This window comes from Malaclemys terrapin, chromosome 11 (genome assembly GCF_027887155.1).
Source record: "Malaclemys terrapin pileata isolate rMalTer1 chromosome 11, rMalTer1.hap1, whole genome shotgun sequence".
NCBI classification, from domain to species: Eukaryota; Metazoa; Chordata; order Testudines; family Emydidae; genus Malaclemys; species Malaclemys terrapin.
Window position 1 is genome coordinate 70,167,860 of NC_071515.1, and position 19,356 is coordinate 70,187,215.

The 19,356-nt window shown below is 49.8% G+C and overlaps 1 protein-coding gene across 1 annotated transcript in view; it reads right to left on the bottom strand.

Moving 5' to 3' along the window:
* SLC49A4 (solute carrier family 49 member 4) overlaps positions 1-19,020 on the bottom strand; it is a 129,836-nt gene extending 110,816 nt beyond the window's left edge. Inside the window, exon 1 of the mRNA XM_054044021.1 lies at positions 18,381-19,020. Coding sequence (XP_053899996.1) covers positions 18,381-18,735 — 355 coding nt within the window. The 5' untranslated portion in view covers positions 18,736-19,020. The remainder of the gene's footprint in view (positions 1-18,380) is intronic.
* Positions 19,021-19,356: the final 336 nt, after the last annotated feature.

A 19,356-nucleotide genomic window follows, 5' to 3' on the forward strand; every position in this document is an offset into this window, starting at 1 on the left:
CTGGTGCCCTGAGAGGGGAATGTCATGGGCCCGGCACAGCAGCTGGCGGCAATACTTCTGGGGTACCACCAGCTGCCTCGTGATCCCCCGACTCCATTTTCCCTGGGGGAGCCCATTCTCGGTACAGGAACCCCTTCTCCCACAGGAACCTTTTCCGGCCACCTCGTCCCATGGTCTGTACCGCATTGAGGTCGGCCAGGTCCCTTATCTTCCGCAAGGAGGGATCTCTCTGCAACTCGGCCTGGAACTCAGCAGCTGGGACAGGGATGGCCACCTGCTCTCTCTCGCCGGCTGGGTCTGAAGCTGCAGCCTCCCTGAGCCGTGTCCCTGGGCGTTCCCTCCCCACCAGGTTAGGGTCCTGCGCCTCAGGCAAGGCACCCCCCCCAAGGCCAGGGCGCAGTGCCCCTCGCCGGCTCTGACTGCAGGTCACAACCAGTGCCCTTTGGGGGTTGCTTGGCCAGTTCTCCAGGTCCCCCCCCCATCAATACCTCAGTGGGCAAATACGGGTGTACCCCCACATCCTTGGGGCGCTCCTTGGCCCCCCACTTCAGGTGTACCCTTGCCACGGGAACTTTGACTGGTGTCCCGCTCACCCCCGTCAGGGTCAGGTAGGTGTTGGGCACCACCTGATCTGGGGCCACCACCTCGGGCCGGGCCAGCGTCACCTCTGCGCCCTTATCCCAGTATCCATTGACCTTCCTCCCATCCACCTCCAGGGGAACAAGGTACTCTCTCCGGAGGGACAGCCCCGCGCCTACCGTATAAACCAAAAACCCTGAGTCTGGAGCATCCAGCCCCCTAGAGGAGCTGGCCTGGAGCTCTCCTCCCTCCTTAGCAGGTGGTACTCTGCCAGCCCCCCTTCCCTGGGAATGCTGCCTCTCGCCGGGCTGGGTCTCTACCCAGTCAACCCTCTGTGGGTTCGGTCTGCTCAGTCTGTCCCTGAGCCTGGGGCACTGGGCCCGTATGTGGCCCTTTTGGCCACAGTGGTAGCAGCCCATGTCCCATGGGTCCCCTTGAGTGGGTCGGATGGTCCTGACGCCGGATGTTCCCCTTTGATGGGGTTTTTCTGTATTTTCCCACGGGGAGGTCCCATGGTGACTCTCTCTCTGCGTTGTGGTGGGACTGTTCCTTTGGGACTCCTCCCTGTTATCTCCTGACCGGCTCTTTACAAACTCATCGGCCAGCCGGCCTGCATGTCACGGGTTCTCTGGCTTTCTGTCCACCAACCACAGCCTCAGGTCGGATGGGCACCGCTCATACAGTTGCTCCAGTACCAGCAGTTTGACCAGGTCCTCCTTCGTCTGGGCCCCATCAGCCCACTTGCTGGCGTATCTTTCCATGCGGACGGCTAGTTGCAGATATGAGATCTCAGGGGTTTTACCCTGACTCCGGAACCTTTCCCGGTACATCTCAGGAGTCAGCCCAAACTCTCGTAGCAGGGCCTTTTTGAATAGTTCGTAGTCCCCTTTCTCTGCCTCTTCCAGTTGGCGGTACAATGCCATGGCTTTGGGGTCCAGTAAGGGGGTAAGGACCCGGAGTCTGTCCGCGAGATCAACCCGGTGCAGCTCGCAGGCCGTCTCAAAGGCCTCCAGGAAGTCATCCATGTCCTCCCCCTCCTTGCGTGGGGCCAGGATGCACTTATCAAAGCTCCGTGCAGTCCTGGGTCCCCCCTCACTCACCGCAGCCGGGGGTTCGCTGCCCTTCAATCTCGCCAGTTCCAGTTCATGTTGACGCTGTCTCTCATTCTCCTCTCGTTCATGCTGACGCTCTCTCTCTTCATGCTGTCTCCGTTTCTCTTTCTCCTCCCGTTCATGCTGTCTCTGTTGTTCACGATCCTCCAGCTCTCTCAGTTTTAGCTCTTTCTCCCATTCCAGCCAATTCCGCTCCACGGATGCCGAGCGTCGCCGGGAGGATCCCCTGCTGGCCGGCGAGCTTCGCCGGGAGGATCCCCTGCTGGCCGGGGGGGTCACGGCGCCCTCGGTATTTGCTGGGCTCCTCCCCACCCTTCCCCTAGGCATAGGAAGGAGGGGTCTCGGGAAGCCCTCAGCAGCCGGCTGACCACTCCCAGCTGGGACAGACACTGGTGCCTGCGCTGCATTTGCCAGGCTGCTTCCCTGAGACACAGGGATCAGTTCATTCGCGCCATCTTCCGCCTCCAGCCGGGCAATGAGCTGTTCTTTGGTGAGCCTCCCAATGCGCAGCCCCCTCTGCTTGCACAGCTCCACCAGGTCGCTCTTAAGCCGCTTGGCATACATCTTCCTGCTGGCCACTCACCGGCCTGTGTGCTCACAGCTCCCCACAGTTCCCAGGGAGACCCCTAGTGTGCCAGCCCTTCTCGAGGTCACCACCTCTCTGCCAGGGTCGAGCTGCAGACTCCTCCACCCCTGGGACCACTCGCTGCGATCCCCCCGGGGGACCCTGTTACTGCAAAAGTCCTTCTCGCTGGTCACACATTCCCAGGGGTAATAACCGTCTCTCTCTCACTCTTCAGCACGCCTGGTCCCCGTCAATCCCCCTTCGTTTTACTGCTCCCCAGTCACTTACTGCAGGAAGCGCCGTCCATGGGGTGCAGTAGATCCCACCGCTGCCACCAGTTGTCACGGAGTATTGGGGGACTCAGGGCCCTGCACACCCGGCTTCCTGCGATTCACCATGACTCTCAGCCAGCCAGTAAAGCAGAAGGTTTATTTGGATGACAGGAATACAGTCCAAGACAGGTCTTGCAGGCACAGACAACAGGGCCCCCCTCAGTTAGGTCCAGCTTGGGGTCCCAGGGCATCCCAGCCCACCCCCCTTTGGGGGGTCAGAGCCATCGCCGCCTCCTAGCCATCTCTCCAGCCCGCTTCCAACACTCTGCCTTCAGCGACCCCTCCCACAGCCTTTGTTCAGTTTCCCGGGCCAAGGTGTCACCTGGCCTCCAACCCCTTCCTGGGTTCTCATGTTACACGCTCAGGTATTCGCCTTCGGGCAGTCCACCACCCCCCAATGCAGACTATCCTAGCCACACTCCCCTGTCAGCATTCACAGACCACAGTAAGAACAGTCCCAGTTCGTCACACTCACAAGTGCTGTTTGATTTACAATAGGAGTGATTTAAAGTAAAACTGATAAACTGGGGTACACTGCAACTGTGGGTGCAGAAGATCTGGAGTTCTTGAAGAGCCAATGTCATGGGCTGGATATTACAGGGAAACAATTAAAAGGGATTTGGAGATTGGGATGCACCTATTGTTAACCTGCAACATGAAGAAAAGGTGGCATAAGCCCAGAGGCGAGTGCTTGATGGCTGCAGATGTAAGGGAGTTGATATCCAGCTACTACAAGACAGACTCCTTTTCACTAAAGGGAGGGGATAACAAGGTGACTCACTGTCCCGGGTACCCTGAGAACTGCCACAACATCTTACTGGACCGGACCAAAAATCGCAGTAACTGAAGAGACTGCTCAAATTATGTTTCATAAATTCTTCAATTTCCCTTTTAACCAGGACTCTACTTACAAAAGTTTTTGAAATGTATGAGTCTAGCCTCACCTTGGGTTTCTTTAGCTGGAGCTCACACTTGTACTTGACTTGTGAATGATCCAACAGGAGGCAATATAATAGTAGAACCTCAGAGTTACGGACACCTCAGGAATGGAGGTTGTTTGTAACTCTGAAATGTTCTTAAGTCTGAACAAGACGTTATGGGATGTTTCTCAGGGTGGATTGCTCGAAGCGGGAGCTCACAGCTTTGCCTGTGAACTTCAGCATCTTCACCTCCTACCTGTAAGTGGCTGCCCAGCAAGTGGGGGTGGGGACTGGCAACTGATTCTAGACCCCTGGCTGCAAGTGTGATGAGTGAGGCACACTGGGGCACTATGGCGTCAGTGAGCATGCGGAGCAGGCTGTGGCCCTTTAAAAGTGAGCTGCTCCTCCAGAGCACAGCGTGCAGGCAGAAGATTGGGCTCTGGTTCCAGCAGCTCACACTCCAGGCCAGGTTCCAGCAGGAGCTGGAGAAGTTTCTTTTCCCGGGCTTGGACTAAGCTTGCAAGTTTGTCCCCTTCCTGGCCAGGGGGGGAGGGGACACTGCACCTGTGGCTTACAGAAAAGCAGCGCAGACCCCAGCATTGCTCCTGCTCTGCTTGCTTGGGGGCTCACAGCTGCGTATGTGAACTTCAGTGTCTTCACCTCCTACCTGCACGTGGCTGCCCCCCATGTGGCAAGTAGGGGTTTGGGGTGGGGGACAGGCAGCCCAGATGTGCCTACTTTTAAGATGAACTACAGGCACAGTACAGTATTTGCTAGGGTTTGGGGGGTTTTTTGGTCTCCACTGCTGAATGATTGCTTACTTCCAATTCCATGTGGTGTCCGATTCACCAGTCACTCCATAACTCTGGTGTTCGTATCTTTGAGGTTCTACTATGTTTCAAAACCACCAACCTCTTGCAGTAATGCAGCTGAGGTAAGAAAAGACTGTTTTTGAGATCATGGCATAAAGGAGTGGAAGGTATACTCCCTAGCCACAGCATGACAACTCCTCTAGGCTTCTAAGGCAGGGAGTTACCTACTTCTGTGCTTGTGTAACACCTGATGTTAATTAAGGAACGAGGCACTGATGTTAACTGAAGTCTCTGGGGATTACAACAATATGAATATGAAAAAAATTACAATAAAAGCCACCACCCTGTTGTGTGTGAAAAATGCCTCACTCTCTATTGATTTAAGCAAACAGTGGTAAGATTTGTCCAAAATTGGGTCTGGCACTGTGTGTCAAGTGTCAGTGATGTGCACCAAATAAACAATAATAAATATAATTGGAGTATTTGCATTACTGTATTGCCTAGGAGCCTTAGTCATGGAGTAGCACCCCTTTATGCTAGGCAGCACTGTACAAACAGAGAACTGCTGTCTTTGGTTCTGTATTCGTGTCTTTCACATCTTCTCTCTTCTCAAATTTTGGAACAATCTTTCACTTCTTGTCTGTCGTGCGCTCTCTGTATTTTCTTTCAAAACTCTCCAAAAATATCATTCCATAAACCCTTCCTCAGTGGAAGTCCAAAGAAAAGAGGGAACAATGTGAATTGAAATAATTAGCCCAAAAGTTGCTCTAAGCCAGTGGTTCTCAAAGCCGGTCCGCCGCTTGTTCAGGCAAAGCCCCTGGCAGGCCGGGCAGGTTTGTTTACCTGCCACATCCGCAGGTTCAGCCGATCGCGGCTCCCACTGGCCGCGGTTCGCCGCTCCAGGCCAACGGGCGTGGCAGGAAGGGCAGCCAGCATGTCCCTCATCCCGCGCTGCTTCCTGCAGCCCCCATTGGCCTAGAGCGGCAAACCGTGGCCAGTGGGAGCTGCGATTGGCTGAACCTGCAGACGCGGCAGGTAAACAAACCAGCCCGGCCCGTCAGGGGCTTTCCTTGAACAAGCATTGGCCCTAGTTTGAGAACCACTGCTCTAAGCTACATGGACCCCCTTGCAACTTAGATCAGAGTTTTTCAGTTGTTGGTGTGCATACTGACCACATCTGGTAATTTCAAATATTAAAGCCACTGTGCAAAATTCTATTTATCCACCATAAGTAATTTATTTTACCTATATAACAGTTTTTCCACCATTGTCCTCATAGTATTAAAGGACAGTCAAGTAAATATTATGCTTACATGTTAAAGTTTCATGACAATTTTGCAAGGCTGCATTAAAGAATTAAGCCTCACAACACACTGGTGATTTGGGTAGGAATTATCATACGTCTTTCCTAAATCAGGAAACTGAGACACAGGGAAGTTAAGTGAGTTGCAAAATAACAATGAAGTCAAGAGCTTAATATTCAGAAAAGGAATGGTCATTTATGTGGGTAACAAGAAAATCAACAGTTACATTAGATAGGCCGATCTTGGAAACTAAATTTTTTTTATTAATTTATCTAAATTTCTCTTCCCACTTATTTATCATCAGGACAGGAAGGCTATCATAAATTTGATTTTTGCAAAATCAAGAGAATAAACTGTCTGAACAATCTACATAACTGTTCATAATTTAAAAACAGGTAAGAAAGAAATAGATGCAATTAAATATCTGACATGACACTGTCAAAATTCTTCTGACTGTTAAATTTATTATAAGATGGAGAATGCCAAGACCATAATCAGAAATGACAATTTAATAATATTCAAGTTATTTTCAATTAGTTTAATTTTGCGTTACTTAATGCAAAGTAGAACATTTATTTGACCATTTACTTCCGTTTTGTGTGCACGCATACACACCCACATTTACAGAGAGAGAGTGCATATGATGTAGACTGTCAATACATATTATTTATAGGACTTGTATTGTCATTACTCTGAGTTTATAAAAAGGCTGAGAGTTTACAATTCCAAACAAGCCATAATACTGATGGTACACAACATTTAAGTGCCATGTTACAATCTTTAGCCAATTTGTACCATTCAAACAATAAGAGCCTGATCCAATACTCACTGCAGTCAGTGGGAATATTCTCATTTACTTTGATGAACAATGGCTCAGGTCCTAAGAGAACTGAAGAAAACTCTCTTTAACATTTGTATTGTTTCTACTCTGACTGAAGAAAGATATATTTGTGAAAATCAAACCCTCGTTCCTCTCAAATAAACTCCTACAACTTTAGAAGAATAAGTGTGTGGTCAAATTACATTAGGTCAGGAAAACCTCACTCTCAATACAGAAGAAAGATTTTCAACCATAAAAGTATCCCTTGACTCATTCTTTTATTTGTTTGTCAAGCCCATATAATATTTTAGGGTTTATTTTCCTGAAAACAAGTACACCTCAACCCCGATATAACGCTGTCCTTGGGAGCCAAAAAAATCTTACCGCATTATAGGTGAAACCGCGTTATATCGAACTTGCTTTGATCCACTGGAGCATGCAGAGCCCCCCCCCCCCCCCCCCAGCGCTGCTTTACAGTGTTATATCCGAATTAGTGTTATATTGGGTCGCATTATATCGGGGTAGAAGAGTACTAACTAGAAGATACTACATACTATATTTTCTTAACCATGAGCTGACAACAAAAGCATTACATTTCACTTACTTAACACAATATGCTGCACAACAAACAAAACGTATCTGTCCACTCACATGCCCCAAGAGAATGCCAACTGGATACAGTTATGCTATGACACTGCACACCCAACTCCCCCCCCCTTCCCACCCCCAAATCACATACATTAGGGATGAAACGACCCTAGTGGAGCATGACATCGGCCCATGTGGGACCCACATCATCCCACTCTTTGTGGGACTGGGAGATTTTTTTCCAGGCAATGTGAGAATCTCCATGAGTCGTCCCTTGAGGAAATTCTCCACACTGTCCTATCAGGGGGCAGGGTTTACCACAAACACCATTAGGAAAAAGGCTGTGGGACCTGCCCTCAAATCTAGGAAATCCCTGGGGATCTGCAGGAGGTTAGGCCCCATTCTCCCACACTGGCATGGACACTAGCAGACAATCTGGCTCCATAGGAGCCATGCCATAAGCCAGCGGTTCTCAAACCGTGGTTTGGGACCCCTAAGCTGAAGCCTGAGGCCCACTGCCCAGGGCCAAAGCCAAAGCCCGAGGACTTTAGCCCTGGCCATCCTGCCCGGAGAGGTGAGGCTTGGGCTGCCCCCGACCGGAGCGGTGGGGCTTGGGTGGGCTCAGGCTTCAGTCCCCTCCTCCTGGGGTTGTGCAGTAATTTTTGTTGTCAGAAGGGGGTCGCAGTGCAATGAAGTTTGAGAACCCCTGCCATAAGCCCATCCCTAGCTGCAGCTGCTCCCTAACTCTTTGGGAAGCTACACAGACCAGACAGCACAGCCTATATGCTGGGGATTCTCTGTGAAGCCAAATATGGCATGATACACATCACCTGCAGCCTGGCCACTCCTCACACCCGCAGCTCACCCAGCCTCGAATCCCATCACCTATGTGAACTCTAACTAGAGCTCTCCACAGGATCCAGGAGACTCGGGAGGTGACAGGGGGAGAGAATAACAATGGCATAGGCGTGGCTGAACCCTATTTTTATGACAAAGGCTTCCAAGGGAGGTTGAGGAATCTACATCATTGAAGGATTTTAAGAACTGAATGGACACATACCAGCAGGGCCGTCCCTAGGGTGGTGGGAGGGCCCGGAGTAGAAGTGACAAATCTGTCACTTCTGGGACAGACCAACCCGACCAATCGCACAGCCCGCGGGGGCCCCCCAAAGCGTAGGGCCCGGAGCAGTCACCCCGATTCGCCATACCCTACGGACAGCTCTGCAGACCAGTCAGGGTGGTCTAGGTTTAGTTGGTCCTGCCTCAGCACAAGAAGCTGGACTAAATGACCTCTCAAGATCCCTTATATGTCTATGATCTGTGCGTGAAATATCCCTTCCATGTGCAGATGTTGGTAGGAGGGAAACAACATGGTCAAGGGTCAGCTAAGTGATGTTTATTTTAGTCTGATATGATTTACTAAAAATAAACACCACTTACCTAACTCTTTTAGGGTTGACTCCATAGTCCAGGGTTGACAGCTGTAATGTCACAAAATAAGTGTGTCTGGGGCACCAGAGTACACCAGCATGATTTTAGAAATCCTTAGAAAAAATAAAGTATGCTGTTGTCTATATACAGAGTATCCTTTTCAGCCTAGTTAGTGGGACTACTATTGAACACATATGCTGAGCAAGTATTTTTCCATTTCCAGTTTACTTTTAAAAGAAAAAAAAAACAGTAAGAACAGGCAAATAAGCAGCAGTATAACAAGACATGCATGTAATACAGACAAAACAAGTTTGGTAGGGGAACAGGTTTAAGTTCCAAGCTTTTAAACTATTCACAATTAAAAAAAAAAAATGACATACCGCTTTCATGTCAAAGAATCTGAACCATCATGAAACAAATTCAGACTGAACAGATCATGGCCAGCACACAGCTAATGACAAACCATACTCTGGCTTCAGAGAGGTGCATAAATATTTACGGCAGAATATGGCCCAGTAGTAATATTGAACTGGAATGTTTTTTCTTCTCTCACAAGTTGTGATATGTAACAATTAAAATAGCAAATTTTAGATGATGGCATTTGACAAATACAGTTTTCAATGTATCTTTCTGTGCTGAAGATAGCCAGTAATGGTGAATATACCATAAGAATATATGGTGTGATTTCAGTATGTCTGTACAGTACAGCAAATTCAGTGTAATTACAAACATGTTTGTATTCCTAAATAGAAAACAAAACACTGCTCTAAATGAAAATGCCTAGCCAAGAGAGCTTTAGAACCAAGGTCACTGCTCTGACCAAGCTGAGAACTGCTGCTGCAGTGCACCTAAACTGAGAGTCTGCGGTCCCCTGGGGGGCCATGAGCCAGTTTCAGGGGGTCCGCAAACCCTGGTGCTCTATGGGGCAGAAGTCCCGAGCCCATGGGCATAGATGGGAGTGGGGCATGGAGGGTGATGCCCCCCAACTGCAGTGCCAGAGCAGGGTAGTCCCAGGGACACTTTCACACACCCCACCTCCTCCTCACCCTGCCCCCGACCAGATCAGAGGCAGGAAGCCTAACTTGGGCAGTGCAGGGCGGCTGCTGCTCTGGCTGGTGTCATGGAGCAGGCGGCCATGGTGCTCCCCCGTAGGGTGACCAGATGTCCCGATTTTATAGGAACAGTCCCGATTTTTGGGTCTTTTTCTTATATAGGCGCCTATTACCCCCCACCCCCATCCCGATTTTTCACATTTGCTGTCTGGTCACCCTACTCTCCAGTCCCTTCCTCCTACTGCTGGTGCCCAGGGCTGCAGCTACTCATCAGCTCCCAACTCACTTTGACTGCTCATGCAGTCAGTAAGAGCAGCATGGGTGGGTGGAACTGGCTCCAGGGCCAGCAGAACCCTCGGGGAGCAGTGATCAAACCCCTTCCGGCACACAGCCCCTGGTTACCCTCTCCCTGCACCGAGGTATCCCCCGTGCCTGCACACAGCCCCTAGCTATCCCCTGCCTGCACCCTGAGCAGCTTTTAACCTTTGTGAGCTGAGCCCCTTCTTCCCCATCACACACATACTTTGAGTTTTAATTTTTGGTTGTGCCACTCCTCCAACCCAGACAGGCTGAGTGGCCTGCTGAGGTGAGTCAGAGGTTGGATGTGGTGCTCCCTCCCCATGCCCCGCTGTGCAGAGCTGGCCTGAACCCCGCCATGTCCCACTCCCCCAAAACAGAAGTCAAACTATGCCCAAGTTGCCTCTCACCCTGCCCCCCGTCCAATGCCTAAAGCCCCAAAGCCCCCCCACCCCTCCCACTGAAGCTCAAAGCCCATCTTCTTCCCCCCATTGGGCCCTGAAGTTTATATAGCATGTTGTAGGGGTCTCAGAAAGAAAAAGGCTGGGAACAGGTACTTTGCTCAGCAGTGCAGTTCTAAATGTTATGGGAGCATGAACCATAAAAGCCACACAAGAAAGGAACTTTTCTGTGAATCATAGGCAGACCCCAAGTAAAGGGGGGAAAACGGGGACACTTTACCAGGGTTCAGTCCAAGGGGCTCAGCCAGACGGCCACAAACCCATCAGCACCACGAGAAAAAAAAATTCAGGCTAAATTGTGGACGTTTCAGTTTAAGATTATATAAATAACATTTAGTCAGTCAGTATGTTTGCACCTATGTATCTAAAAAGCATCCAGATCACATGAGGTTTACCTGAGTCAATTAGAAGCAGTATTGGAACAGAAGCAACTTCCTCAACAGTGAACTGGTCCTCCACGATGTCTACAAGGGCTGAGAGTGAGACCAAATCCCAGGGACAGGGAACAGTGAGCTGGTCACCCAGGAAGCCTGTGTAACAATCAAGGTCCAGACAATCCAAGGGTAGGAACAGGGGATCTGAACCCCAATGAATAAGCAATTGAACCAACTAGTTATATACAATGTTATTGTGTACAAAAATATGTCACTTAAGGTCTTTCATGAACACCTGTAATGTTCTGAACTTGATGGTCATTATCAGATACATATTTATGTATATAGCAGGGATCGGTACCCTTTGGCATGAGGCCCACTAGGGAAAGCCGCTGGCGGGCCGGGCTGGTTTACCTGCTGCATCCGCAGGTTCGGCCGATCGCAGCTCCCACTGGCCGCGGTTCGCCGACCCAGGCCAATGGGGACTGCGGGAAGCGGCGCGGGCCGAGGGATGTGCTGGCCACCCTTCCCGCAACCCCCACTGGCCTGGGACGGCAAACTGCGGCCAGTGGGAGCCGCGATTGGCTGAACCTGTGGATGCTGCAGGTAAACAAACCAGTCCAGCCCGCCAGGTGCTTTCCCTGGTGGGCCTCATGCCAAAGGTTACCGATCCCTGCTATATAGTATAGTATGCTCATGACCGGCACTACAATTTCAAGTACATCTCAGCTCCTCTTAAGCCAGTTGTATGCGTGAAACTAACTTCAAGTACTTATTCGTTGTCCTGCTAGGAAAAGACAATGGTGGACCTTTAGAGTTAATGGGAAAATGTTGAAACTGAAAAGAAATCCCCAGTCTTGGAAAACTAATGAGGGCATGTCTACACTGGCAGGGTTACAGTGCCGCTCAGAGGGCACTAAAGAGAAACTGCTGCGGTGTGTTCACGACAGCTGTCTGTGCAACAGTGCGTTAACACTTCTGGCACTTGCAGCGGTATTCGGAGCAGTGTACTCTGGGAAGCTATCCCACAGAGCACCTCTTTCTCTTCTGCCGCTAAGAGTTATGGGAAGACGGAGGGGGTTGCAGGGCATCCTGAGTCCTGTCCCAGTGCCCCATGATGCATTGCTTCGCATCCCAGCAATCCCTGTGCTTCCATCTGCATTTGGCGCCATCTTTCAACGTGCATGAAGCGCGCATTTTTCACAACGCTAGCCTGTCCAGGAAGCTGCAAGCAGGGACTTTCTTCCCAGACCAGAAGCTCACCATAGGGGAAGTCGAAATGCCCATTGTGATCCTGGGAGACCCCGCCCAACCCTTAATGCCGTGGCTTATGAAACTATACATGGGGCAATTTGACAGCAGCAAGGAGCGGTTCAACAACAGGCTGAGCAAGTGCAGAATGACTGTTGAGTGTGCTTTTGGCCATTTAAAAGCCCGCTGGTGCTGCCTCTATGGAAATCTGGAGCTGGCCGCATGCTGTACACTCCATAATATTTGTGATGGGAAGGGTGAAATCTTCACTCAGGGCTGGACCGCAGAGGCTCAGCGCCTGGAGGCTTAGTTTGAACAGCCAGAGACCCGGGCTATTAGAGGGGTGCAGCGTGAAGCCATAAGGATCAGGGATGCCTCGAGGCAGCAATTTGAAGCTGAAAGCCACTAATATTTGTTGCTATGCTCGGGAGTGCAATGCTAGGTGATTGGTGCAGATGATGCAATATGTGGGTTTAAACATAATTGTATGTTGCTTTGCAGGGCTCTTTTTGCTTTCAATTAATAGAATAAAGATTGCTTTCAAACCAAGACAATTATTTTATTAAGAAACAACAGAGAAGAGAGTAAAACAAAAAAACAACAACACAGCAGTGAGGGGGATGAGGGGTCCTGGGACAGCTAAAGATTTGTGTATGTCCAGGGATCATATCCAACCTTCTCCTTCAGAGTACAATGCAGCGGGCACTGTGCTTCAGCAGGGCCAAACTGCAGAGGGATGGGTGTTGTGTGCAGTGGGTAGTGGGAGTCCGCAGTGCTGGACTGTGAGGGGGGGAGGAGTGGAATGCCGCGGGTACAGACGGGAGCCAGGAGGTTGATAACAGTGTGTTGGCAGTGTCTGGGGGGAGCGTGGGAAGAGTTTTGCGACAGCAGCTGAAGGGGAGTGCGGGCGCGGAGCTGCTCAGTTTGCAGAGCTAGTATCGCCTGGAGTGTGTCTGCTTGGCACTCCATAACCTTTAAGAGCCACTCTGTGGCTTCATTCCAGCGCGCCACGTTCTCCTTTTGGTCCCTCTTCTCGCTGTCCCACCACTCCTTCCATTCCGGTTTCTTGGTGGCGGAGTGCATCATAACATCATGCAGAAAGTCCTCCTTAGTTCTTCTTGGACGCTTTCTAATTTTGCACAGCTGTTCAGCCGCCGATAAAGAGGGAGGCTGGGCTCCCAAGGTCATCTCTGTGAAGTTTAAACGCAACATTTTACAGAAGCAGTATTGTTCTGCAGACAACAATGATTCAATGATTTAAAACACATCCAGTACTCAAACACCTGTCACTAACTGGCTGACCTCATGCAAACACACATGAGCCACAAGATCCCCAAAATGGTGAGTAGCTGCAGGGGCAGGGTAAATCACTCTTCCCGGACCCTGCTGTAACTGGGCACATGGCTCTTGGGGAGAGCTACAATTATGGAAGGGGGGGGCTGATAATCATTCCTCTCCCCACACTTTCCACGGGACGTGATCATTATGGAAGATATCTCGCTGCTGAGGGTGAGCAGGGAATCAAGGGAGGGTCTTCTCCAAGACTGCGACTTCCGCCCTGGCCTCTATGCGGCTTGCCTGTGGGCAGCAATGTCGTCCCCGCTCCGTGACGGCACACTGGCGTGGGAAAGTTACTGTTAACAGTGCAAGAAACAAAGCAGTTCTGCCGAAGAACCTGCAGCAGCGGATTGCCAAGTATCTCCACGAGAGTTTCCTGGAGATCTGTGAGGGAGATCCACGTGAAGTGATGGAGTCAATCAACAGCCTGTTCCACCACTCAGAGTAGGCATATGGTGGGAGACAAGCCTGTTTTCTGCAACCCTCCTTCCCCCAACAACTCACTTCAGCGATTCCCAAAATCAAATCCACTTACCAGGGGCCTCCTCTCCTGTTTGTGCTTTGCCAACATCTGACAGCTGTGACTGGCTAGCCTCCTCCGGGGTAGAAAAGAGCTCCTGGCTGCATGCATCTCTGACCTCCGAGTCATCATCTGCCTCTGGGTCCCCCTCCCCCTCCTCGTTCAAGATTTCCTCCTCCTGGCTCGGTCCACTTTCGACTAGCACACAAGCCACCGTAATATCCACAGTGGTTTTCGCAGTGGAGGTGGGGTCACCGCTGAGTATCACATCCAGCTCTTTGTAGAGCCGGCAGCTTGCGGGCACAGCACTGGAACAGCTGTTTGCCTCCCGCGCATTGTGGTAAACATTCCGCAGCTCCTTCACTTTGACCCTGCACTGCAATGTGTCCCGGTCATGGCCCCTTTTCAGTCATGCATCGTGAAATCTGTCTGTAGGTATGATAATTCCTACGGCTGAAGCACAGCTGGGACTGGACAGCCTCCTCTCCCCAAATGCTGATGAGGTCCAGCAGCTCAGCATTGCTCCAAGCAGGTGATCGCCTGGTGAGTGAAGCAGGCATGGCAACCTGGAAAGATGCACTGAGACCACTGCACGCATCACTGAGCAAACAGGAAGGGAACTTTCAAAATTCCAAAGGAATTTAAGGGGTGGGGATCATGGTTGGTCAACTGAGGGCAGGGCAGTAGAGTTCAAACCAATGACCAGAGAGGTGAGAACAGGCCAATCGCAGTGCTGTAATTGACCAGTGTCTACAGTGGCACCACAGCGCTGTAGCCCTGGTGCAGAAAGCTGTTCGCCTCTCGTTGGGGTGGTTTTTATACAGCGCCACAACTGCGTAGATTCTGCACACTATGTGGCTTGGCTGTGTGTACACTTCGGGAGTTACAGCGCAGAAAGCTGCTTTACTGTGCAGAAACTTGCCAGTGTAGACAGGGCCTAAGAGAAAGGAACTTCCCCCACCCTGAAAATCACCATAGTCTGAGAGAAAGAAAAACTGAAAACCCTTAAAAGGAGAAGGGGTTTGAAGTGAAGGACATCCAGAAACTGAGGGCTAGCATCCAGGCGCTGACAACAGAGGACATGCTGGGAAACGGGTCAGAGGCAACAATATAGAAGGGCGAAGCCTGAAGTTGCATCTTTATGTTTATTTTCTGTGTAACTTGTATGTGTTTGATTTTCTTTACTATTTCATCTCTGAATCTATGATTATTCTATTAAATAATTTTTGTTTTGTCTTTATCCCAAGCAGGTCTCTGGGGTGCACAATGCATGGAGTGTGTACCCCAAAGCATACTGATAACAGAGGCAGGTTTCACTCACTCAGAGGTAACGAACCAGAGAGGAAAAGTTTAAATTCCTGGTAGTTAAGATTTCAAGATAGAAAGATTTGGGGAGACTCAGAACCAGAAGCGCTCTTGTGGTCTCCCTGCAAGGCGTAACTAGGCTGACAGAAGCCAGGGTGAGACCTTTATGCTTGTAGGCTGGCAACTGGTGTCAGGGCTTTGAGCTATAGCAGCATAGCATTAAAGCACCCGAAGTTACAAGGCAGGAAGTAACAGAACCCTTTGTTGGTCTGGCTGATCCCCAAAACTTTACAGCCTAGAAGGTCTGAGAGTTAATAACCGATCCCAGAGATGGAACATTGAGCTGGTCCTCCGGGGTGTCTAGAAGGGCTGAGACAAGATCACAGGGACAGGGTACAGTACCTCCAGTGTGCTTAGAGGGCATTTGTCACTGGTGTATTATTCATATATGTGCCATACTGACATGTCTGACTGTAAATACAAATCAGATAGCTTTTTTTCTTTAAACTCCTCAAGTTTCTGGCTAATGGACAACAGTAAATCCTCCAATTTTTCCAAACAGACAAGACCTCTCAACAGTCTAGTTCAAGCAATGCACAAACTCGGGAACTGGATGAACACAAACAGCAAGGTGAAGGTGATTTCAATATAGAGACCTTGGAAATTGATGAATGAAAGCAGGCAGATGAATCATGTGATTCCAACCTAATGACTTTCAAAGAGTCTATCACCACCAAGCTCAGAGGAAGATCTGCAAGTGCAGCACTAATCTCTCCTGCTTCTATTTATTGATTCATGCTTTTTTAACTGATTCACGATTGTGGCCTAAACACATTACAGATTCTGTTAATCAAAAAATTGTTCTATCTGGTGTACTGAATTTAAAAGAAATGCAGACACTGGTGAAGTCTGTGCCAAAAGATGTTGATGGCCATAATTTTCCGGAATTTCTTCTCAAATGTAAGACTTCCAACAATAGAGAAAAGATTACAAGACATTGGCTTGTTTGAAGGGCTACCCACCAAACACTGTACTGCTTCCCATGTTGACTATTTTCTGAGAGGGAGGACAAACAAACAATGCAGTATACTGGCAAAAAGTGAAGAGTATTCTCCAGCTATGAAAAAATGTCTCAACCTACATCAAACTTCCTGAACATAAAAAGAGCATAGATCATAAAACCCACTACTGCCAGTAAAAGGAATCAGAGTAGGTGTTGTGATGTGGATGGGGAACACACTGTAAGATCCAAAAACGAATATTAACAAAAGCTGAAAGATGGACAGCAATACTGGAAAAAATGTTAGATGTTATCTTACATCTTGCTTCAAAAGGCATAGCATTTCAAGGAGATAGTCTGATTGACGATCCATACAATGGCAACTTTCTTGGAACTCTTGAGTTACTAGATCATGACAACATAACTCAGGGCCATTTGGCTAGAGTAAACAGAAGCAGATAGAGGCTAGAACAACGCAAGGACAGGTACATTACCTCTCATGAGAGAGTCAGAATGAGTTTATTGAATTAGGTGGTAAAAGCGGGCAAAAGGCCATTCTTGCAGCAAAAGAAAAAGCCATCTATTATCCTATCATATGTGATGCTACTCCTGATGCCTCTCACCATGAACAAAATGTGCTGATATGCAGGTTTGTAGGTCAGGACCACAATAGTAGTGCATTTAACATTCAAGAAAGATTCTCCAGTTCATCAACTTTAATAAAAAAAGATATAGATGAAATGCTAATTGTCAGGTGAAACGCCATAACATTCCATTTGACGACTGCTGAGGTCCAGGATTTGAATATGTCAGGAAAATTAAAAGGCATAGGCCTGCATTATGTTCAAAAATAAACTTGCTGTGTCTTCTCCTTGCACTTCCGATTGACGTAATAATTACTTTATTGTTTTCCCTTTCCTTCAGATAAGCAAACAGTTAATCCCTAGAATAAATGAAATAAGTAGAGACAAAAGCCTCAATCCTGCAAACATACGTATGCTCACCTTTATCCATGAGTAACCTCAATTCACTTCAGTGGGAGTGCTCATGTTCTTAACAGGCCTTGCACAAACTTGCTGTAGATATTAGACTTTTTGCACACAAAGTGTACTACTTTAAATACAGGTAAGAAAACAATCCTCAAAAAGTTTATAATCTAAATTCACAACTTCAGGAATTATCTTAAATTTCCTCAAAGGTTGGTTAAAAAGATATCACAAACTTGACAGCTAGTCCATTTTAAAAAATGAATTTAAAGTTTTTCAAGGCACCGCAACTGCCCCAAATGCTCCAATTTGTAATAACATTTTCCTATTTTCAGGAACTTTTATTATGCAAGCCTCACATTGATACTAGAATGGTCTCAAAGATTAACCCAATACTTCAAACGGACATGTTAGAAACACTAAACCTTCTCTACATCCTTACCCACAGGTTTTGAGATTAAGGGGATTTAGGGAATTTCCCACCCCAAATTGTAAAGGTATTGTTAAGATAGTTTTTAAACATCCTTTGTAGTGAATGACTTCTGCTGTGCATTTGCTTCAATTTAAAATATCATTCATTTCATCTTTAAGATATTTCCTCATTCAAGCAATCTTGACAGACAACTCAGCACAAATGGAAATGGGTTAGTTATAATGAGATCTAAGGATGAAAAGCACTACATAATAGGTAGGTAGCAGTAGTATTATATATTTATGGAAACAAAGAAATCTTAATATATGGTTTACCTCCAAACCACTGCCATCCAAAAATGAAACCCAAAGGAAAAACAACAAACACACAGAAGTATGTCAGAGTCCTCATGTGACCCCCTAGAGAGAAAAGGGAATGGCGAGGGGGAGAAAGAAGAGTTGAGAAGAGGGAAGAGGTGCTGATGGGGATGGGGTGAGCAGGGAACGTGACAAATATGAATGGGGAGAGCGGGATAAGGAGAACAGAGACTTTATGAAAACTCCTTGCAGCCCCAGCCCCCAATGCCTTATACAGTGTGAGTCCGACAACGCCATGGGAGTCCGCTTGCCCCAACAGTGCCCCAGGGTTCAATGGCAGCCCGTGCCTGCCAGAAAGCCTTTTGCCATGGGAACCCTTTGCCACCCACCCCACGAAAGCTCCAGACCCCCCTGCAGAATGCCCAGAGCCTCTGACCCCCCCACTCTTACCTCTAAAAAAAGAACAGGAGTACTTGTGGCACCTTAGAGACTAACAAATTTATTAGAGCATAAGCTTTCGTGGACTACAGCCCACTTCTTCGGATGCATATAGAATGGAACATACATTGAGGAGATATATATACACACATACATATACACTTACCTCTCTTATCCATGAGCCACATGAAGGCGAAGCAGGGCAGGAAGCCGATTGGGCCCCACAAGACGAGCAAGGCGATGTCCCAGCTGGAGAAGCCGAAGGCCAGGCGGGCCGAGTTCTGGATGGGGCCCCAGCTGTTCCACACCAGGCCCTGCGCGAAGCCCAGCAGCGAGAACACCAGCAGCACGAGCCAGCGCCGCCCGTAAACCCGGCCCAGTACCGGCACCAGCCGGGGAGCCGCCGCCGCCGGGGTAAGGCCCCGCCGAAGCTGGGGCACAACCGGACCCCCCGCCGCCCCCCGGGGCTGGGGTGGTAGCAGGGACTCCCGCTCCTCCGCGCTGCTCCAGCCTAGACCCATCTGCGGGAGGCGGCGAGGGACCTGCCTCCGGGCGGCCAGGACGGGCTCGGGGCCAGCAGCTCTCGGGGCGGTTGAGGGGCCCGGGTCCTGCTAGGGCATCGGGGAGGGGTCCGGGAAAACGACGCCAAACTCACAATCACAGCGCCTCTGCCGGGCCCTGCCCAGCCGCATGCGCGAGCCGGGCGGCCCTGCCCACGAGCCGGCGCCTTCCCTCCCACCGACCCACCCACTCTACTTCCAGTCAGAGCCGCCCCCAACGGTCACTCCCTGGGGGTTGGGGGGTCCCCCTCAGTCAGAGCCCCCCCCCCAACGGTCACTCCCTGGGGGTTGGGGCGTCCCCCTCAGTCAGAGCCCCCCCCCCCCCAACGGTCACTCCCTGGGGGTAGGGGCGTCCCCCTCAGTCAGAGCCCCCCCAACGGTCACTCCCTCGTGGTGGTGGGGGGTCTCCCTCAGACAACCCCCCCCCAACGGTCACTCCCTCGGGGTGGGGGGGGGTCTCCCTCAGACAGAGCCCCCCCCCAACGGTCACTCCCTGGGGGCGGGGGGTCTCCCTCAGACAGAGCCCCCCCCCCCAACGGTCACTCCCTCGGAGTCTCCCTCAGTCACAGCCCTCTCCCCCCC